Source organism: Leptonotus elevatus, chromosome 2, assembly GCF_054856555.1.
Source record: "Leptonotus elevatus isolate MCC_2025b chromosome 2, RoL_Lele_1.0, whole genome shotgun sequence".
Taxonomy (NCBI): domain Eukaryota; kingdom Metazoa; phylum Chordata; class Actinopteri; order Syngnathiformes; family Syngnathidae; genus Leptonotus; species Leptonotus elevatus.
The window spans coordinates 20,455,411-20,479,098 of record NC_141240.1 but is presented as its reverse complement, the minus strand read 5'-3'; the positions used below and the strand labels follow the sequence as shown (position 1 = coordinate 20,479,098).

Genomic DNA, 23,688 nt, shown 5'->3' with positions numbered 1-23,688 from the left:
ATTCGCACTTTACGTGAACTTTTCAGATATGTGTCATAAAATAACCCTTCGATGACCCCAAGAGAGGAAATTTAAGTGCTACAGCGGCAAACAGGACAGAGCAGTGTGCTTAAAAGACAAGACTAACTAAAATTGGAATTAATTCAACAGTGATGATTTTTATTAAAATGTACGGTCACAGAAAAAAGGTTAATTTTGCTTGTTGATTTGGGCAAGTTGACAACATTTATGTGATGCGAGGTCTTATTTTAAAGTAGAGGGGGGAATCCACATTTGGATGGCACACACTCGCCTTATTAGACGGGTCAAACATCATCAGTGATAGACACAGTGGGGCGTCTTGATTATGGCTGGCAGCTGGCAGTGGGGGCCTTTCCTTTGGGGGCCCAGGTTATGCCCATGCATGAACCAGACCCACCCTCCTCCACCCACCCACATGGACCCAAATGAGGAATAAATCTAACCTCCCTTTTGTTCCGAGGGAAGCGCGTTGAATGAGAATGTGAATAGAATTTGAGATTAATAGCTGGGAATGAGGCATTAAATCAACTTAATTGTAAGAAACAGGCGTGAACATGTACAGTATGTGTGTGTGTTTTGGTAGTTTTTGAGGGAATAAAACACCTCTTCAAACAAAACAACTTTTTTTCTTTAAAAAAAATAAAGACTTTGTTAACTGAGTATTTTGATAATTCAACAGTCAGAGCTAGCTAACTCAGGAAGTGCCAAATATGGCCTTCACCAGGTTGAAACCAGGTAGCCAGCCAGGTACAGTGTTGTCCGACTTATCTAAATGTCCAGTTTTCCTTAAAAAGTCTGCTTTGAAAATGAATTTGTTTTAGGCAGGACTCTCCGCTGTAATTTGATTGGTTGCACATCTCAAAACTAGTTAGTTCTGATCAGAGGAAGAAAAAAATGCGGACATCGATCTGAGCTGAGAGTGCTGAATTTTCAATATGATTGGTTAAAAAAAACACACAAAAAACAGCCATTGTTTTTTGTATTTATTTGTCATGAACCAGCACTCTGGATTCTGAAGGCCCTCTGCAAATTACATTGACATGGCAACACACCAAAGCTGAAATTTGATTGGACAGAAGCAAATCTACACTCTAAAAACAGTTGGGTCAAAAGTAACCCAATTAGGGATCAAAAAGCGACCGATCCACTTTATGGGTCAATTTTTGTTTTATACAAAATGACCCAATTTTTTTTACCCAAGTAGAGGATAGATCCATTTTTTTTTTACAGATCAGTGGCCTAGTGGTAGAGTGTCTGCCCTGAGACTGGGAGGTTGTGGGTTCAAAACCCCCGGCCGGGTCATACCAAAGACTCTAAAAATGGGACCCATTACTGCCCTGCTTGACACTCAGTATTAAGGGTTGGAATTGGGGGAAAGATCACCAAATGATTCCTGAGCACAGCCCCTGCTGCTGCTCACCGCTCCCTCAGGGGATGGGTCAAATGCGGAGAGCGAATTTCACTCCACTTAGTTGGGTGTGACAATCAGTGGTACATTTTTGACCCAACTATTTTTACAGTGTAACATACACATGACTGGAAGCCGGGCAGCAAAGACACACGCTATGAAATAATAAAGGCACTAGATTGTTGGAAATAAATAAAAAGTTGGTCAACTGAGAAGGTCTTGAAGGCCCTGAGTGCACACCACTGCATATTCATTATAGAGCGTCACTACAAAACGAAATGCTCTCGGTTTGAAGGTTTATTTTTTGGAATGAACAATTTTATGAAAAAAATCAAAAAAGATGACACATTTTTGCCTTATGCCTATCTATGCCTTAGTAGTAGTGCTTTCTTGCAAATCAACTTCTCGTGTGTTTGCTTCTGAAAAGTGAGTGAGTGGCTGTTTGAAGCTGCAAGTAGTTGCACACTGTGATATTTTGCAAGGCTCCACTGGCACACGTCCCACATGCAACCCCCTCCGTATATTGATCCCCTCAATTGTTCCTGAATGAGATGCAAACAGGATAGGCACATAATGGTGAAATAGCACTCGGCTGTATTGAGGTGCGCCATAAGACGGCATAAATCAGATAATGCAACAGCCCCAGATAATGAACAATATCAGAAGATGCATGGATGTTGTCATGCGCGGCGGTAATGTCGCATGCGTGTGTGTCACCTCATCTCACATTTGAGGTGTGCGCGAGCAGACAAACATCTTTGTACTCAACACCTCTGCACTGTGTGAGCAGGACAGCTCAAGGCCGGTGTGTGTGTGTGTGTGCGCACATGTGAACCTAAATCCACCTTCCCTGCTCGGTTTGCCTTCAGTCTCTTCATGTCACATCACTGTGTAGTCATGGCAACAATTCTAATCGATCCCGGGCCATCTGAGACCAGTGTTACTATAAAGCAAATATACAGTCCCATATTAATAGCGCTATGATGATCATATTTATTCATTTTTTTTATTCATGAGTTGACCGCTCCCACTTTCCCACTAATGAAACTGTCACTGCCATGAAACACTCAATGTTATAACAAACATTTTTTGTTTAGTTTAACGGCATCAAACAAATCTCACTTTTCAAGTTTGTCCTTACAAAGGTATCGAGCCTTGGTTGAACTCAGTTCAGAAAAGGAAAGAAGGAAGAAAAGAAAGAGCCAAACATGACTCAAGGCTAAAAAAAGCCTTCACACTTTTGTGTTTGTGTTCATGTTTTTGTATCTTTGTGCAGCATTTTTCATTTCTCTGGGAAAATGTAGCAGAATAATGAAAGCTTTATTATAAGTGCTCATACATGTACAGACGTCTCTACAAATGTTTTTACTTCACTTTAATGCCATTTTTCCTATTAACTCATTCACTGCCATTGATGACTATAGACGTCAGAAATTCATGTGGACTATTTCTATTTGTTTAACAATTTTTCATTTCATTAATTTTTTTATGAAAACCTATATATTTTTTATTTTACATTAATAACAGGTAAAAATTTATCATGCAATTAATTACGATTAAACGCCCCTTATTTTTAATTTAAAAAAATTAAAACAGGCCCGTCAGGCCATTAAAAAAATAAAAATTAATCACAGGACTTCACTAGTTAACTAACGATTAATCACAAATTTTATATCTGTTCCAAATTTACAATAAAAATGTTTCTAGGTTTTCATGCGCTTATTAGCAAAAGTGCTTTTTTTTTTAACTAATAGAAATAGTTCAAATTAATTTTTGACGTCTATAGCCGTCAATGCCAGTGAATGAGTTAAGATGGGATTTTGGCATGTCCCATATACTGCTCTGCTAACTAGAGTGTGTTATAAGTGGTTACACAAAAGTTGATCAAATGAGTCATTTTGATCATAATACAACAAGGCCCTCAAAAGCGCTTTAGATTTACACTACTGATGACAACATCTGAAGACACTGGCAGCTCAGTATCTTGCTCATGAATACTTTGACATAATGGCCTGGGATCAAACCACACTCTTAGGATTAGTAGACAACCACTCTACCACTGAGCCACACCACCCAACACTAACACCTGGCTATTGAAATGTTGACAGCGTGCTGGAAAATTGGAAAGTTTCTCCTTCACCGGAAATTAGGTTGTGGTCAATTTAACACTCAAGGTAGTGCTATTCAGGTTACACCCCCAACACTCATGGAAATTAATTCTGCATATTTGATGGGACACTGGAAATTTAACATTGACCAATTTGCTGTGTAGTGAAATATCAATTAGAGTAAAAACCTCTCAGAAATGTGTCATCTATTTGTCAAACAGACCACCGTCAGCTTGCTAACTGACTCGCGTTGCGAAGTGAAGGTGTGAAGTGAACATGTGCTCATTAAATGCTGACAGTTGCCAAAAAAATGTCCACCCTGTCAGTAAGCTCACGTATTTTGCTGTTTGCTTGTTACATTTCCGCTTGCATGGAATGTATTTTTTTTAAGTGGGAACTTAGCCCATGTGCATTTCCCACAGCATCTACTAAATGCAACGAATATGAAATTTGATGGAAAATCTCAACTTGTTTTGGTGAAATGTTGACGCGTCAAAGACACCTTATGGTGATATTGACTTCTGTGTGGATCGTGTGTGAAAAGTGACAAATAAAATGGATCCACTTTTTTTTTTTGTCATGTGCGACCGTGCTCACTTCTCATCAAAATTGGACTTTACTTCTAAAACCCAATTGTAACAAAACATGAGTGCAGCCTGGAGCAGCTGAAAGGGTGGGGAGCATTGGGCAGTGTTTGGGTTCATATGAGGAGGGACGCGTCACATTTGCTTTATGTCAACAGCCATGGATAGCTGGTCAGGAGTCAAGGTTCAACACTGATATTCCAGTGCATCTAGCTATTCCCCTAAACACACACAGCCTGTTTTTGTACCAGCACGCAAATGTCCGTCTTTATTTTGTCGTTTGTGCGAGTGTGTTTGTGTGGACACTGTACTCTATGTGAAGAGGGCAAACAAAACAAAAAGAACACAGACTTGAGCAAGAAAAGGTGAGGGGAGAAAGGGCGAGTGGAGAGAAGGCTTATTAGCAGAAAACAGATGGCCCCCCCTATTTACGGTGGCCCCACCGGGAGGGACGAACGACTCTCTGAACCTCCGGATTACCAGCGCCACCGAGTGGGGCGGGGTGTTTAAACACCGCGCACTGTTATTGTGTTAACTTGTCAACAAAAAGCTAATTTGTGACTCCTCTGGCTGGACGCCATTCTATCATCTCGACCACACTCTGAGTGAGTGGCCCCTCAAATAAATACTTTTTTAAATGTAGAAAAATAATGAAAAAAAATCTCAAACATGTTTTGAGAGGTAAAATAATAAATAAATAGTTATTCTATAGTTTTTTGTTGTAATAGCACCATTCATCACTAGAGGGCGTGGGAAGCACATATGTTCAAATTTAAAAACAAGTCTATATATTTAGTTTGCCTAGAGATGTAATTAGTACAAGGAAGAGCACATAATCTTATATGTGCCAGGTAGTGCTTAGCTCAGCTCATCTTTGCATACAACGAATAAGCCAACAACTAATTAAGAAACATTTTCAAGTAAAAACAGGTATAAAAAAAAAACACACACACACTTGATCAATAATAATTAAGGTCCTTATAACAGCACAAAATCAACATTGAATGCTGCAATGCATGCTGGGAACCAAAGTTAATGTGAGGAATATGCTAAAGCTAATGCTGCTAAGCTCCCAAATCAACAGTACACAAACAGTGAACCGTTGACAGTTCGTTTGAATGGTGGGGGGCATAATATGTTGGGTTTTTTTTTCTCAAACCCTTTGTCGTTAAAGAGTTTATCTTTATACATGCATTTTGCCATGTAGTACATTAAGATACTGCGCTGTACATTGTTTAAATAAAAATCAGATTTACACACATATTTTGTCCATATTTTAAAATGGCCTTTTTTTTATCATACATCTGTTGAGGAAGTGCAAGCGCCTTATTTAAGTTGCCAATCCGTGATGTGGAGTTGTTCATTGGCTTTGGAGCAGAAAAATTGGGACCGGTGAACAGACGGGAGCGATGAGAAAACGTTAACATGCGCAAATGTGTTGATAATTGCATCAGAGCCATCAGTCAAACGTGTCACGGTAATGCGCAAAGGTGCATGTGCAAGTGGACACACGTGCACGCATGACAGACAGTGAGTGGAAATGAAGGATTTGGACTTTCATCCCGTTACATTATGCAGCAGATGGCGTCCAGGCCGGGCCCCGGCCAGGCCTCTCCCAGGAGACGGCGAGTGAGGGAGAGATGATGGGGGAGGTGTGGAAAAAAGCGTACGACACAAAGCTGTTTTTTTTTTGTTTTTTTTACTTTTACTTGCACATGTTTGTTTTCTCGTTTTTATTTTTTGACGCACTGCCTCTTGGTTGGCTCGTAGGACGGAATCACGACTCCTCCCCTCCCCCTCCCGCTCCAGCTGAGGCTCCACCTGAGCCCATCCACTGAGGGCCCGACCCAGGCTGACCTGTGGAGAAGGGAACGCAGGACAGAGGTAGAGGAAGAAAATAAATGATGCAGGTGAAGTATACGGTATTCGAGAACACAAGACCCAAATCAACGAATTTAATAACCAGTCCGAAGAGCTAAACAAACTGGAAGAAAATTCACTCAGCAGTTGACTTGATCAGATTTCACAATCAATACGCTAACAAACACCTACAACGCAGCCTGTTAAATCCCACAGATCTGTGCCCCTGGCGCTTTTTGTTTCGTCTTTTCTGCATTAATTGTGCCAACGCTGCGAGTGCGGGCCAGATGTCCCCGCGACCTGTGGGAATTATTACAAATCCGTTGGCCTCATTGTTTATGTGGACCTCTTAGAGCCCCGGCCCCTTGCGCTTCTCCTGCTCAAGTTCTCGGGACAAACAAGACCCAAACCAGATTGCTAATGTGCAAAATAACAGGCTTGGCCTCCGCGAATGGACCGAGGACATGTGGGACTTTCGGAGACTTTGCTGTCCCCCTTCCAGGGAGCGTGGCGTGGGCCCAATGGCCACCGGGGACCCCTTGATGCCTCCCAGTTTGGCCAGAACGGTGCCATGATCCTTGGCAAAGCTATGGACCTAATGAACTCGTCAGCCAGCTGGGGGATGTGGAGGCAGGAAAGAGTGAGGTTTGGGGTTTGGGGTCACGGGGTGGCGGGCTCAAAACAACAAAGTGTACACAAAAATTGGATGGGGTTAGGGTTAGTACAAAGTACAAAATTAGTATTAGAATGTCATTTCAATATCAGATACTGTATTAAAAAGTTTTTGTTTGTGTTTTTCGTTTGTCTGATTGTTTTTTGTCATCCTTTTTTCTGCAATGCACATTGCGCTGCTCATTCTGATGTGCAGCCCTCTCTGGTCATATCCATATTCATGGAAACAGATGATGATGTTACAATTCCCCTGCATTTATAATATTAGTCGTTCTTCATAAAGGATAAAAAATATATATATACTCCAGTGAGTATTTTTATTTGATCTGTCGCATCACCATTTATGCTCAAATAGCCATTGCTTAAAAGGTGATAACACCACCACATGGATGCTACATGCTAATCGTAAGCCGGCTGTGGTGTTCCCATTATTTGTTAGCATTAGCAATAAGCTAGTAAATTTAAAGGCTATGTTATGTAGTTGAACGGTGGCTTTAAAAAAAAAAGAAATCACAAGATGGGTAAATGGTACTGGTATTTCATTTATATAGGGTCACTCATATCTCAAGGCATCACTGTACTTTCTTCTTGGTGTTTTCCAGTAGCACCATGCTCAGAGTCTTGTTTACTAACACAAAAATAACTACAGGTAATATATTTGACCACAGGAAAGACATTTCAGGTATGAACTTATGGCCACCCCTATATGAAATATGGTTTCACCCTGGCCACCCCAATGAAAAATGTATGGCTACGCCCCTGATTTGTGTCGTGTGTACCTCTCTTTATTCACACACGCTTGTATCTGCTAAAATAGCCTAATTTTGCATACCTAAAACTTATATCAAATGCAGATGTAAATAACTAAAAATAAAAGTTCAAATGTTCTTGTGTCACATTTTCATCTTGTTTATGTCAAGCACATAAAATGTATTTCAGTTGACAGTAAAAAATAAATGAATTAACCTCACTTGTTCCATTTTGCGGAAGGTATTTGCCCGCATCATACAGAGAAATTATATTTTGACGCTCTCATTTTATTGGACTTGTCCATAAGTGACCTTCTAGCTATAAAAGAGACCTATTTCAAAAGAAACCATTTTGGCTGCTGTGCTACAAAACATGCTACTTCAATGATGCTCCAAGAACTCAGGAAAAAGGACTATGAGGTTATGAAACAATTACACTTAGAGGACTCAAACCCGCCTCCTCAGAAATAGAGGTTCTCCTAAAGTCATACATACATTAATACTTAGGTTATTCCAGAATTAGAATACAATTTAGACCCCAACATTTTTCGAAAACTCAAGGAAAAAAATATAATAAAATATTATCATATATGATTCATTCAGATCAACCATCAACAGGACACATTTTTATTTTATTTGCCATAATATAATAATATAATATAATAATATATTTTTGCAGTATTTTACCCAGGGGGGGGGGGGGGGAATACTGCTGAAGAACAGTTAACTTAAATTTCTGCTGAGTCGTGTAGCCCACTTTTTTTTTCCTCTAGATGGCTAAGAACATTTTAATAAGCATAAATAATAACAACTACACAAAAGATATCAATAAAATCATACCAATTCTTTAAAAAAAAAACTCATCTGAGCCGTTATATTTGATTTGTTAGTTGGGCATCAAGCAAGATGGACAAGAGCAAAAAAGGACATTTTAGGAGGTGGTCAATTAATGTTTCTACATTTTGTGCACGGATTTGATGAAATGTCATGGAGGGGACAGAAAATGTTCGAATTCTGGAATTAAATTGTAAATAGAGTTTGTTTACCTGTATAGGTTGAGAAGAAGCACCTGTGACTAAAGCTACTATTATCAAATGTGACGGTGTGTCGGTCAAATTTGAATATTAAAGCACTTGGCCTGGATCACAATCGATCATACCCAATTTTGTGGTTGTCGGATGAGTTCCAATTCCTGAGTGATGTCACAGCATCATCCTCAACACACATATCCCAAATGAAGTATGATGTGCGTGCGTCTGCGTGTGATGTGTGTGAATGGGGGAGCTGTGTGGGGTGGGGGGCAGGGGTCCACAGTAGGGAAAGAGAAAGTGAGCACCTTTGTATGTCCGTATGACTGAGAGCGCTCCCTGCTGGGTGCACAGATGGTGCCAACGATGGCCACATTTTCACATGGGACCAAGAGATTTCTGGATCCCACACCTCCTGTTCTTGCCCTCACACACGTACACACACACACACACACACACACTCACAAAGGTCAGTGTGAGTTACAGTGGTCCCTATGAACATAACATAACTCAAGCACGACATTTTTAATGATTTTATTTTGTATGTGCTGTGGTTTTTGTATAAATCTTGGTCAGTGTTCACAAAAGATCACTTCCTCAACATTCCTAGAAAATCACAATGTCACAGCGCTGGTGAGCTATTTTTGGAACAGGCCCATGGGCTACTCATGTGGTGCACCATGTTGATGAGTCACTGCTCACTGCTCTTTTTTTTGCTCTTCAGATTCTGAGCTGTTGGTTCACCTATCTCCTCCGCCCCTGGTAATCACAGTGACAAAATCCCAATTACTCCACTTTACAAGGCATTGGGTGAGAAGTGACTCATTTTCCTGAGACAAAATGTTCCCTGCCCCCATTTATTTTGTCCAGAGTTGTACCAGTGAAGATGAATTCTTTATCTTTTCTGTATTTTGACCAAATGATATCGGACACCTTTAATGAAGATATCTATAGCAGACTATATAGCCATTCATCTTTTTTTTATTGTTGTTTTCATTTACTATTATTAGACTTTAATCTTAGTGCATTACTAGTTTGATTTCAATTATCCTAAATTATTATATTAAATGAAATAACTCATTCCTAAAAACGGGCAATTGCACAATACTGTGTGGGGGTCAGTCAGATATGGGACAAGGAAGAATATATTGAATCTTGGGGAATGGAAGAAAAAATGTGTCCGTTAGTGTGTTTTGATGTCATAAATTACTTACTTTGTTGTTCTTACCCAATTTGCCCCCTCTGTCTGGCCTCTGATGTCACCTTTTTTACTTCTATCTCTCTCATTCCGCTGCCCACAGCGACTTGCCATCCACCTGAGAGTACCCTGACAAAGTGACTAATCTTCCCCATTTCTCAGCTCCGTCCGACTGCTCCCAGCTTCCTGGCTATGTATGTTCACATTGGGGAGTGATGGCTGACCATGTGACGTATGTCATAGGAGTTCAAGATGCTTTGGCTTTCTGTTGACGGAGTAACACTGACTACTCACACAGCCAATTCCTGTTGGCAACTTCTCTAAGATCTATCTCGCTAGCTAGCGAGCTAGCTAGCGAGATAGATAGATAGATAGATAGATAGATAGATAGATAGATAGATAGATAGATAGATAGATAGATAGATAGATAGATAGATAGATAGATAGATAGATAGATAGATAGATAGATAGATAGATAGATAGATAGATAGATAGATAGATAGATAGATAGATAGATAGATAGATAGATAGATAGATAGATAGATAGATAGATAGATAGATCTGGCCTGTTTTGTTACCATTTGAATTACTCTTCAATTTGTCATCCATTTTCCTCCTACAGTCCCATCCAGAGAGGTTGGCTATCGTCCGATGGATCTTAAACTTCAACTGCAGTCACAGGAACATCAAGTTCTTGTAGTCTTTACCTTTAACATGCTTGTTGATCATTTTCTCTCTAATCACCTGAGACAACTCTCTCAATCGTGTTCTCTGGTCCGCGTATAGTGTGCTTACACACAATGTCGCCAACTTTTGTTGAAGTTTGAAGACACCTTGGTTGAACATGTCCCTATGATCTAATTATTTTCAATCTTTTAGTGTTTCGTGACTTTATTATTTAAAACAATTTTATTGAAACACCATTCAAATCTATGTCGAATTTCCAATGCTTAATTTTCATGATTTATTTTATTTATTATTATTTTTCTTTCATTAACAGAGAAGTGCCAACACTTTTATCATACTTTGTCTGGAAAAAAAAAGTGATATTGGTGTATCTTTAGTATGTACAGTATCAATTAATACATTTTGAATACACGTCCTGTTTTGGGGCTGAGGGGGTGCATCTTCCCTTGATGCAATTCTAACACGTTTTGTCAGAATCTTGACCAGGGGCCTCGTGCACCGAGGAGGGGTCCGGGCATCACAGCACGAATGAAGCACCAGAGTTTCTGTGTGTGTGCGTGCGTGCATGTGTGTGCGTCCATGGGCTCCAGCTGTCAAGAGGCCTCTGTCTCCTGGTCCTGACATGTCTCCGATACTCCATGCTGTGAGACTCTCCATGTCACACCAACACACATACACACATTTACACACACTTAGAGCCGAGGGCGACCTGTCCGTCATCTCTTACTCACTCAATTCTCTCTCATGCATGCTGGATTTCAACTGATTTTGTCCTTCTGGCACTGCATGTAGTGTGCCTTGTGCGTCCATCACAGCGAGGGTGTGCGCGGTGGCTGCGGGCCACGGCCGGTCATTGAGCCTGCTCCTATAATTGTAATCACCACATACTTACTGGCATGCAGCTTCTTCTCCTCCTGGCTTGACAGGAAGAGGAATGGATGGCAGGTGTGGTGGTCAGCAGGAGTAATAGGGGGACTGAAAGCTCACAAATGAACAATATGTGGGACTTTGTATAGGCACTGAAGTCATTTTCAATGTGTGACTTTTAGCTTTCCTAATACTAACAGGTGAATTCTTTATCCTCTGTGAGGAATGACTAATATAACTGCCATACTGAGAAGTCTCCATGTACAGTGGACTGTCATGATCTTTTTTATTAAGTACTTTTTACCTGAAAAAAAAAACCTGACTAAGCGGGGATCAGGTCAAAAATGTGAACAAGTGATGACTGGTGAGTGAGGAAAACTACTGCGAAAAAGCGGAGGTTTCTATGAAAAAAATGCCACCCCAAAAAAAAAATCTGCATCTTGCATATACGATACTTGTTGGTATATAGAGTATGTCTTGTACTGCCCCCAGGTGGCCAAGGCACACAAGTGGAGGAGCACAATGTGCATTGAACTGAAGCAGAAAGTGTGCTAAAAGCTGTTTTAGTCTTCTTAATTATGTAAATAATGCATTTTGTTAATTTTATCTTTAAAAAGCACATTACATTTTTCTGTTGTTCCATTTCTGATTCTGGTATGGGTTAGTAGCATTTCCATTCATTTCAATGGAATACAATATTTTTTTTAACCCTTTAACCCCAAACGTGTCATATTAAAACCCCCATTAAAACCCCGACGTATATGATCAGACACATGCTTTGCACAGATAATCCATTAGCGGGCAGTATCACCAAGCTGATGGCTTTTCCAGCGACCTGGCAAAATCGCCCAATTGAGCAAGGAGCAATACCTATACTTATTAATAGTGGGAAAAGTTATTTCTTATTTTTGGAAACACTAATATGTTTGATATGTCTGTTTATTATTATATTTTTGACAATTATAAATGTACGAATTTAAAGCAATGTGACTGAATGTATCAAATATGACACACATCAAAAGATATATGTGAGAAAAAAAAGTTGTTTGTTCAAAAGGACCAATAATCTCTCTATTTACAAAGAATTAGAATTTTCTCTCATATATTTCATGGTTCAGGCTTTTTAGGGTTAAGTTAACTTAAAGTGTGGTCACAGAACGAATTAAATTCTTATCGCAAGGCTTCACTGCTACTGCTTTCAGGCTGTTTTTCAAGTCGATGTCTCCATGAAAAAAAAACGTCGACTCAGGGAACACCAAAGGGAAATCAATTAAGGAGATATTTAAACAACTACATTCAAAAATCTGTAATGCACCTGTTATGTTTCACTTTGTTGCCTTGCATCCAGATTAAACTAAACATTAATAAAACTTATTTTAGACATTAAAATGCCGAAAATTACTAATTGACCATTCCGAACATCCGGGTAGCCTATCTCTGATATTGCCGCCATGCAACAAAATGCTAATATTTCCTTTACACGCTGTAAACAAACAAAATAGACTATTGAATTGCTTTTGCCTGCACGTGACTATAGCATAACCAGGCAGATTGTATAGTAGACAAACGACATTTGATCACATTTTGAAATAAAATAATCATAAATCAATATACAACAATCCAAAGTCCGATACTTTTCAGTGACCGGAGAGTTGGCCGCCATTTTTACTTGTGAAGTAAACTCGGAATTGTCGATTCGTCTGTGAGCTCTGACAAGGCTAAACTTCAATTTAAATTGCTGCTATAAAATAAAATAAAAAGGAACAAATAAATCATACATAATTTTTTGGATGACTCATTATATGATTGGATCCTTACAAAAATTGTTAGCATCCAAGAATTCCAATCCATCAAAAAAAAAAGAGATGCATATTAAACATTGTACACCTGCCCACAAACAAATAAATAAATAAAACCAATATATTCGAATAAATTAAGAGCATCCATCATGAGTTTATTGTATTTATTTTCTGTCATTCACAAAAACCACAAACGTGCACCAGCATGCGTCATGTTTTTCCCTTTCTTTATTATCGCACACGCGCATCTACACCCCACCCCCCACCCCCACCACCACCACCACACACACACCCCACCCCCACCCCCTCCATTGGGATGGAAGAACCGCTCAAGGGGCGGCAGAGAGAGAGAGAAAGAGAGAGAGGGGGGGGGGGGCGTTAGACAATACCTCTCCTCAAATATATTCGAGCCCCTCCGTCCGTGAAGTGAGCCTTTATTAGACGGGAGACGTTTGGATCTTATCTCACACGCGATAGCGGGAGAGCAAAAGGAAGTGTTAATATGCACATCAAGTCAAGTGACTTCCCATCCTGAAGACTTTTTATCTCCATCATCAGCATCAGCATTACCTTCCTGCACACGGATGGAGGAGTAGCCAGCGCGGTCCGCTTCTATTGTCTCTCCATCATCACATGTGGAGGAGCGAACCTTCTGACGACCCCAAAAAGGTGGCGGCCAAAATCACCTGTCTTTTCTAATTCCTCTCCAAATATTTCAACAGCGCGCACTCCCATGTGTGCAAGTTGGAAAAGAAAAAGTTGGCATTGAAGTTGCATGTGCAACACCAAGCTGGAATATGACTTCGAGTTGAGCATCTTTTGATGATATTTGAGAGAGAGAGAGAAAACTGACAATTGTATCAAGAAGGTGAGTCTCAAATCTGGAAAGAAATATGAATAATCTGCTTGAAATCTTTTCCATCAGATGAATAGTAACATGTAAGTAGATAAATCAATAAGTTGAATTTCTGATTGATAAAAGCTTTATTTTTGTATTAAATATATATATATATATATTTTTTTTTTAAGCAATAATATTTTGGTAACATTCAGCCAAACAGTTGTCTTATCACTATTACAGATGGCCGAGTCTTATTGTGTTAATTCGCTCATAAATAGATTTGCATGGCATTTAAAAATAAAAGCGTTCCTATCATTCAATATTTAAAAAAAAGTGGAATACTGTTCGATAGTCTCTTGCTCTTTTAAAGGTCTATCGATGATATTCATAATTCATAGAGTTTAAATGTCATCCTGAATGCGTTAAAAATAGTGTATATTTAGTTTGATTTCCAACTGAGAAATGTCCCTTTTAAAAATGGTTGTATTGTCTCTATTTGAACAAGTCGGTTGCAGTTTATTAAAATGTAGTCAATTGATGTAATTTTCCTCTTTTCTCGGAAATTATATCAAGTTCATACATTCACCCCCCCCCCCCCCCCCCCCCACATGAATATATTACAAGAACAGAAGATAGTGCTAAATAATGTTGTTGTCTTACACCACCTCCTTTTAGTGTTGGAACTTCAGTGCAAACGAAGGACATTAAAGATGATGCTCAGTCCGGACCAGGCCGAGGCGGACCTCTCGTGGACTCTATCCGACCCGGAGACAATGCTGAGCGGCCTCAAGTCGGCGGGCTGCTCGTCCGAGGAGCTGGCGGAGGGTGACGAGCGGGCCAACAAGTGCCGGTCGGATCAACCTCTGAGCCGCGAGGAGAAGCGGCGACGGAGGCGAGCCACTGCCAAGTATCGCTCGGCCCACGCCACCAGGGAGCGGATCCGGGTGGAGGCGTTCAACGTGGCCTTCGCCGAGCTCCGCAAACTGCTGCCTACTTTGCCACCGGACAAGAAACTGTCCAAAATTGAGATCCTCAGACTTGCTATCTGCTACATCTCCTATCTCAACCACGTCCTGGACGTTTAAAAAAGAAAAGAAAAAAAGAAAAAAGACCACATATTTGGCCTTTGAGATTTTCTTGAACAGTGTTTTATCTTTTATTTTCAAATCTTCCCCTTTGCTTATATAGTGTTAAGCGGGTGAACAAAGATTTCAAAACATGTTTGTCCCCTTCACATAACGCAACAGGCTCGGATGCATTTGCTGCCTCATTATTTCAGATTCATGGAGGCTGGGGCCGGAACGTGGCCCAGGGGCATTAAGGCCACGCTGTGACGTCACGTAACGAGGATCCCCCAAGTGAGTCGGGAATTTGAGAATAGCTAAGTCACGTTTTAATTGAATTGATCTGTCCACAATAAAAGACCCAAATGCGATAGGCGGCCCAGTGGACGATAGTAACCAAGCGGAAACTGGAGATGCCAGTTTATTTTCCACTTGGGAAGAATGAGAAAATGCGTAAGTGCCACTTATGATGTATAAAACGGCGACATTAAATTGTTATTTTTCTAAGTGCAAATTATTTATTTAATTGTGTTGCTATTTAAGACACTTATTTATGTTTACCTCGAGCGTGTGTGTATTGGTTTCGCTTCGATATTTTAGACTGTGGAGTTCAACTTGGAAAGTGGTGGTCCTCTTTAAAATTGCACTTTCTGTTATTTATTTCGTGTGAGTCTGATATGTTTTTATTATTCTTATTGTCATCATTTGATGTCTAGTAATTGCCTATCAATTAACGTTAAGCACTTCGAGATGGAGCACTTGGCTCTATATAAAATATTTATTTCCTTATAGTTAAGAGGTTGGAAATGGACCGCTCCTAACTTTCATTTCAAAAACGATTATGGCAAACGGCTTCCACCACCAAGGGATTGATCAAATTCAACCTCTTTTTTTTTGCTGTGACCAAAAAAACAAATAATTTACAAGAAGTACTCTGACTTTATTATGTTTAATACTTTGATGTTATTGAGGTGGGGTGGGGGTGGGGTATTTGTTCAATTGTCTCTGCTTTGTATTTTGAAATTAATGATGTGCTTTTTCTAGTGAAGAGAAAAAAAAACATATCCTCTATCCAAAGATTTTTTTGTCTCTTCAGGGTTGTGTAGACTACTTGTTGCTTATATGCACATCTTTTGTAGTAGAGATATTGTGTGACTGCTGGTTTCTAAAAGACAAACTTTTCATATTTTCCGCTGTTATTTTCAATTAAAAACGGAGAGATTTGAAAAGAAATGTTGTTTGTATTTTTATCTTACATTACAACACTGCATTTACATTTCAAAATACGTGGATGTTAATGTCTGTATATGTTTAATATTGTCATAAATAGCATATGTAACATTACGGTAAGCCACTCTAACATTATGTTTGCACATTAAACTTGTATAGGCTATAGGAAAATGAAAAAAAAATGGTATTTAAATAATGATTCAAATATAATGTACAGCACATAAAAATTGTACCAAAATAAATGATTGACAAAGTAAAATACAGTATTACTGTAAATGGCATTATACAGCACTTAAAAGTTAAATATAACTCTACTCAACAAGATGTACTACTACATACAACAAAAAATGTTAAAGCGACTGTAATATTACGCACATACAGTTTGAACATTTGATTCAGTGATTATTTTGTGGCCCACTAGAGGGAGGCTGTGTACTATACTAATTGTACTCATACCACATTTTGAGAACCACTGGTACAGAGGATGACTTCTGCTTCACCCTCGTGCACGTGGACGCGTGTGAGGAGACAAACGTGAACGTAGTGCGCTTGCTGCGCACACAAAAACATATGCGCGCGCACACTTGCATGCACACACACGCACACAGTGTCAGTGGTCAGCAGCTAAAGGCAGTAGTGGTAGGCTCCTTCGTGTGCGCTCCTGGCTGAAAGGCTCGCTCCCTCCCCAGAGAAGGGGCAGGTGTTACTCCAGACGAGCCAAGACAACCAAATTACTGGCCGTCTGGCACCTCCCGTGGGAAAGCCGGGAGGGAGGGATGGGATGGGAGACATGGAAATGTATGAGCCAGCTCACCACCGAGATGTATAATATGGCCAAATGGTTTGAGCAAAAAAATACAAAAATATTGATATTCATTTGTGATAGAGGCACAGCTATCTATCTATCTATCTATCTATCTATCTATCTATCTATCTATCTATCTATCTATCTATCTATCTATCTATCTATCTATCTATCTATCTATCTATCTATCTATCTATCTATCTATCTATCTGTCCGTCAGACCGTCCATTTATCTGATTGCCTACCACTAACTTCAACGGCGTAATTGTTGAGTTTGGGGACGTGTCGCCAGATATTGAGAATTCTGAATATCTGGGCATTTCTGATATTTCCGCAATGTGCAACGTAATGCAAACGCTTCCTTTATACGTTGAAAACAAGTGTCTTATTTTATGCTTTTGCTTGTGACTAGCAAACAAACCAAGCAGACTGTCATAGACTCATAGTCATCAAACAACTTCACATTTCAAAGTCAAAACAATCCTCTCATATCAAATTACAATAATCCAAAATCATGCTTTCCAATGAGCGAAGAGCTTCCTTTCCTCAAGTTGACCGTCATTTCGACTTGTGACGTAGCCAATGCTCGGACTTGTCAATACCCAGAAAGGTTTAATTTTTTCCATTTCCTAAAAGAAAACATACTCAATCCAGCAAACTCGTGGGAGAGGAAGATAAATGTAGTGGATGTTGTAAATAGTTGTACAGAGATGATCATAAGACGTAGTATTCACTTGTAAAGGGACAGACGCCAAACATTCATCATGTTTGTGGAAGACTTTCTCTTATAGATCAATGATTGGTTGTGTTTCAATAGTTTAGCCAAACATAATGGCAGCTACTAGCTAGCTAGGATAAGCGATATAAAATGTTAGCTAGCATTATGCTGGTATTTGGCTAGAAAAATGCCTGATAGCTAACACTAGCGTTGCAACATGCTATCCATTTCACAGGCAAAAGAGAACATCTGTACAAGCATGGCGCTACACCCTCCAGCATATAATTAGATTTTCCTAAATAAAATATATTTCTAAATTCCTTTCTCAGCTCCTCTATGTATTGGTCATGTCCTCCATCCCAAGCAAAGAGAAATCCTGGGTCTGTGCCTTTGATGCGAGCAACAGAAAAGTCAATTAATTAGACATTGGTTAAACACTTCCTTAATGACCATTAAGGAGGTATTTTTATTTTTATTTTAACTACCTGTTGAAATAAAAATCCTGCTCCGAGTTCTTTGGAAGCAATTTACCTCAACATTTTGTTTTCAACTGACATGTCACACATTCAGTTTATGGCAGTAGAGAAAAGGGCTAAAGTCATTCAGGCCATTTCCCTGTTCCACATAAGTTTTTGTTTGTTTTTGTTAACAACCCAACCCGGAAGTTTGCATGATGTCATGATGAACACGTTACCAGTGGTAACCAAAATGGCGTCTACAAGTGTCAGGTAGCCCCCAAGGATCAGATAAGTAGCCCGCAGGCCTGTTCTGAAAGAAGCTCATCAGTGAAATGTTGCTTTAAAAAAAATAATAATAATAATAATAGTGCCAATTCCCATCCAGTTTCACCTTAACAGGGCTCCAGCAGGCGAGTTTGAGCCACTGGCACTGCCACTAATGGAACCCTGTTTAATATCTAATCATCAGATATATGCAAATTTGCCCACTCGTGGCTTTCAGAATGGCATCAGAGTGATCTGATTGGATGCTTCATAAGTGGGATGATTTTCCAGATGCAAGTACACAAATCCTTTTCTGTCCATGATTTTTCCTTTAGAGAAAGATGATAGTTCACCTTAGAATGTTACTGTTGTTAAACAATAAACAAGTGGTCATGAAGAATATGTGTTGCAGTGGCATGATTAGAGTGAATATTTGTCTCACAATAATAGAAAATGGGGTGAATAACCATCATTGGCATAGAGTTTGCACAAGTCCCTGCTCCAATGTTACTTAAAATATTTGCTGTACATTAATGGTGCCTTGATTTACAGTATCTCACAAAAGTGAGTACACGCCTCACATTTCTGCAGAAATGTAGTTATATCATGGGACAACACAACACTTAGGCACAATGGAAAGTAGTCAATGTACAACATATAAACAGTCTAAATGGATTGTTCCCTCAAAATAACTCAAAATACAGCCGTTAATAGCTGTGAAAATGTCCAAAGTGAGCACAGTTAGTCCTTTTCCCTCCCCGATGTCATGTGACTCATGTTACAATGTCTCAGGTGCAGGGAGCAGGTGTCTTGCATTTTGTATAACAGCATTTTTGTACAATACTGTAGGTAATGAATTAGCTCTGTGGCAATGCTTGTAACTCAAAGCACTCACATCTTAAATCATTTTTCCCCATTGAAATTATTGGAATTGTCATTAATCTGTTCCAATCCAACTTTCTTCTCGAGTGCAACTTGGTCAATAACACTGACTTGCAAAAACACACAAAGAAGAGTTTCATAGGGAATGATAGTCATTTTTCACAGATAATAAATAATATACCATATGACTGAATCATTGTATTGCCTGCATATGTTTGTGGTCAGCATGTTGCTTAAATGCTTACAACATGGCAACGTTGGTGCCATTTGTTTGTGCGTCTCTGTGTAATTCTCTTTAATTTATGTTTATTTTGCAGTAACCTTCAAGCCTCATTTTTAAAGAATTGTTGACGATCTGCAAACCCGCTGCATGTTGCAAAGTGAGTTCATTTTAATTCATTGCCACCATATGCACCAGAGGTCAACTAGTGTTCTGGAATGGATTTAGTTCCACCTCCTTAGTTCCACTGTAACATGACTCAAAAAGGGCTCATTGCAATACCTTAACTAAAATAAAAAGAAATAAAACATTGACAGATTGTGGTCTTCTATCCAAAACTAAAACAAGCTGTGAACTTGTGGCATTGCTTGGACTTGTGCTTGAGTCCACTGAAAGGCTTTGTCCATCTGTACACTTCCATTAAGGTGCCACAAGGCCATTTGTTTTTTTTTCCATCCTCATCTCTAAAGCTGTGCTAGCATCAGCTTCCTTCAATTTATTCCTTACCCCATACCCACCACCACTTACCCCCTGAACACGCCCCCACCCCCCCCTCCACACCCCTTCCCTCCATCCCCCAAACTGCTGAGGGCGCTGAACAGCCTGGCTGACAGTGAGGCTGCTGTTGCTGTGTGTGTGTGTGTGTGTGTGTGGGTGTGTGTGTGGCATGTGTGTGTGTGTGTGTGTGTGTGTGTTTTGGAGAGAGAGAGAGAGAGAATGAGAGAGAGAGAGAGCGAGAGAGAACGCGAGTCACATTTCACTCACACACTCACACACACAGCACAGCAGGCTTATGTAATGGTAGAAGATGAGGCGCGACCATATGTCAGGAAGTGTGCAGACTGCAATCGACGGTATAGAGCCGCCGCCATCGTCATCATCATCATCATCATCATCCTCTTCATCACTTGGGCGTGTTCGGGTCGCTCCTTGCCAGCATGCACGTGGCGTTCCACTCACACCCGTTTAATTCAGAGAAGTGGCACGCTTTGTGCAAATTGGACAGGGACAGTGTGACAACAAACAGCCATATGTTCACAACATTGGAGAGCTGTCATTTTTCCTCGCTGGCTTTTATGCTGCGCACCCCACCGATGTGCGCTCATGTTCAAAGCGCACACGCAAACACCTGATGGAGGTGTGTGTTTTGGAGGACGCAAACCTCCACCCCACTTCCCCGATGGAAAGGGCTTGAGCAGCATCGGTACAGAAAGTACAAAGCCTTGTCCATGTGTTGAAATGCAGCCCACGGGATGGGCCGTATTATCCGGGCCTACTTCACCAGCCGGGTCCCGAGGCCCGATCTGGCTCGTGGCCCTTTGTCTCCAAACAGATGGGAATGGGGAAAGAGGAGAAATGGAGAATCAGACAGCGAGAGTGTGTGTGTTGGGTGGCTGGGGGGTTGGAGGGGTGTCGGGGCGAGGGACGGGAAGGGGGTTGAGAAAGGGCCAGTCTGTTCTCATTAAGTGCTGTATTGAAGACCCCTCCCAACATATACACACACACAATGCGTCAGCAGCCGCGGATGGTTCCCTTCTCATTCAGACTCACGCTCGGACCATCTGTACTGGGGCTTGTCATAAGGTGTGTGTGCATACATTAGAGGCCTCGGAACCACATAGCCCAATCTGGACACTTACAATCATGACATTTCCATTGCTTAAGAGCTTTGAAATCCAATTGTTGTAGTGTGACTTTATTCAGCACCTTGTTGCCCCACTTTTTGGACCATTATCCACATATAGGCACCAGCGTGCCAAAAAAACAAACATGCTAAACCAATTATTCCTCCCTATAGCCAATTAAAAGCTCTAATTTGATTGTGATGTGTCATTATGCAAGTTTGACAATTCTGCATAGCATATTCTATTCTCGTATAAAGTTGTAGACGTTGGCAAATTTGTAGTACCTCAAATAAATTTTACCCATTGACATGAATTAATGTGTTTAAAAAATAATGTTAGTGGGGGGTTTTAAGAGGAAAAAGAGCATTCTCTATTCTACTTTTAAAAAAAAATTTTTTTTTTTTTACATGAAATATAAAGAATTAAGCACTTCATAGTTCAATCGTCCTCAAAATTAGCTAAACAGCAAGTGCATTTTTCAAAACAATTTGCACGAATAGCAAAACATTATTATTATTATTATTATTATTATTATTATTATTATTATTATTATTATTATTATTATTATTATTATTATAACTAACCCATCTCTCAAAAGTAATATCGGTGTCAATGGACAAATCAGAATAACAGAATAACAAATACTTGTGTAATTGTATACGGATAAGAAAATAAATTGCTGAGTCATGTTGTCAATATAATGTTGCTTTCCAATGTAAACTGTGGCTGAAGTTATGATGACCATTATTCTAAATTGTAAGTTACGCCTCAGTGCATGTGGAATATTGATTGCAAAAGAGTGGACAAGATTCACAACGCTTTTACTGTTTGTGCTGAACAATCTCATGCAATACAGATAGGAAACGACAGCATTGCATAGCACAAAAGAGGGTAAGAAAACAAACAGGAATGTAAACATAGTATAGTCTTATTAGGGAAAACTGTACATTCAGTGATGTAGCAATTAGCGTGCACTCTGCTACACCTGACGATCCCGACTTTTGGGCCACAAATTGTCATATACATTACAAAGAACATCTTCTATTGCTATGAGCTATTTCAGAAAAACTTGTTGATCATTGGTTTCTAATGTTTCACACATTTCCCTACAGATACACCTGGGGGAGAAAAAGTCTGATGGAAATGTAATTTAAAAAATGCTTTGCGTGCTGTAACAAATTGTTCAACTATTTTTTGCATGTAAATACTCATATGATGAACCAATGCCAAAATGTGGGGTGTGAGACAATTCAAGAGGGTCATAAAACACATTTTGATGAACATGACAAAATCAATTGATAATGTAGGAAACAGCATATTCATTTGCATAGATGTGCCAACGCATTTGCAACTTGTTCATTTTTTGAAACTGCTGTTCTGTAAAGAGTATTAATATGAATACGTGTTGTGTTTTGTTGACAAACTCGTGCTGGTAATCCATTATCAAGAGCATCCCAACAATTTCATGTGTTGTCATTCTTCACTCATACCATTGCAAAGTTGATGATAAATATGAAAGATAACACTTAAGACTGCAACTTTTAGCCATGAACAAGCACCTTCATCATGTGTGTGTGGTCTTATAAAGCCTTCTCTTCCCACTTTCTCTTCCTTTTTTTTTTACAAGCTTTCATTTTCTCTTCCTATTTACCAAAAAGCCCAAACTCATAAACTGTGTCTTTGGGGAGGGATCCATCCATCTTCCGGACACCAAATTCAATTCATCTGGGAGTGTGGTGGGGGTTGAGGGTCTTGGCCCATCTGCACGCGTTTCCCACTTTGAATAAACACGAAAAGTGGCAGCACGTGCTTCAGATCAACACACGCACACACACACACATTGGAATTAAATGCACATATTTACAATAAATGGGCAAAAATATGTAAAGACTTTTAAAAAATAGCATTTCTAAAGGTACTGTGAATAATGGAATTTTTAAAAAGTATTTTAAAATAGTATTTGACAGGCACAGATGGAAGGAAGAAAGGAAGATTTTTTTTTATAAATTAGCAAAAAATTATACATATGGACCCAGTGAAACTTTCTGAGCACAAACGGGAAGGGCTCCTTGAAAACGTGTAATCATACACGTCAGTGCAACTATAGAAATTGCGACATGTAAAATCCCCAACGTTGTAATAGTCAAACTAAACCACATGATGGCACCCTAATCTTACACAAAAGGGAGACGACATAGGTTTCTCATTCTTGACAAAACCAATCATCCTAAATGTTTTTGAATGACATACATTCGATTGGGGATTCTTTTAATGTGGCGTATGTATCAATGTGAGTACAAAACCATTTTCAAATCTTGTAAATATCAGTTTTTAATGAGCAAAAGAACGTGTTACAATTATACAACACCCCCATCATTGACAGAGTATTGGCTTTATTGTCTCCAAGGGGATGGAGAGGGGTCATGCAAAAGTCATGACCTCTATTGTGTTCTGGAGGGCTTGAATTCTAAGACTGTGTATGTGTGTGAATGAGTACGTGTGTGTTGGGTTGAAAGGAAGACAAAATATTGATTTATACACAGCCACCTTATTGCTCGGGGCATCTGTTGCTTCGTTGTGCGTGTGTGTGCGCGCGCGTG

General features: G+C 39.7%; 1 protein-coding gene across 1 annotated transcript; it reads left to right on the top strand.

The window, feature by feature from the left end:
- The first annotated feature begins 13,397 nt into the window (after positions 1-13,397).
- On the top strand, positions 13,398-15,817 carry nhlh2 (nescient helix loop helix 2). Its single transcript, XM_086069259.1, has 2 exons — positions 13,398-13,849; positions 14,498-15,817. The coding sequence occupies exon 2, from the start codon at positions 14,533-14,535 to the stop codon at positions 14,905-14,907; it is 375 nt and encodes a 124-aa protein (XP_085925385.1). The 5' UTR covers positions 13,398-13,849; positions 14,498-14,532; the 3' UTR covers positions 14,908-15,817.
- Positions 15,818-23,688: the final 7,871 nt, after the last annotated feature.

Bases quoted from the DNA above. Each gene is read 5' to 3' on its own strand.
- nhlh2 (XM_086069259.1), top strand. From the start codon at position 14,533: ATGATGCTCAGTCCGGACCAGGCCGAGGCGGACCTCTCGTGGACTCTA.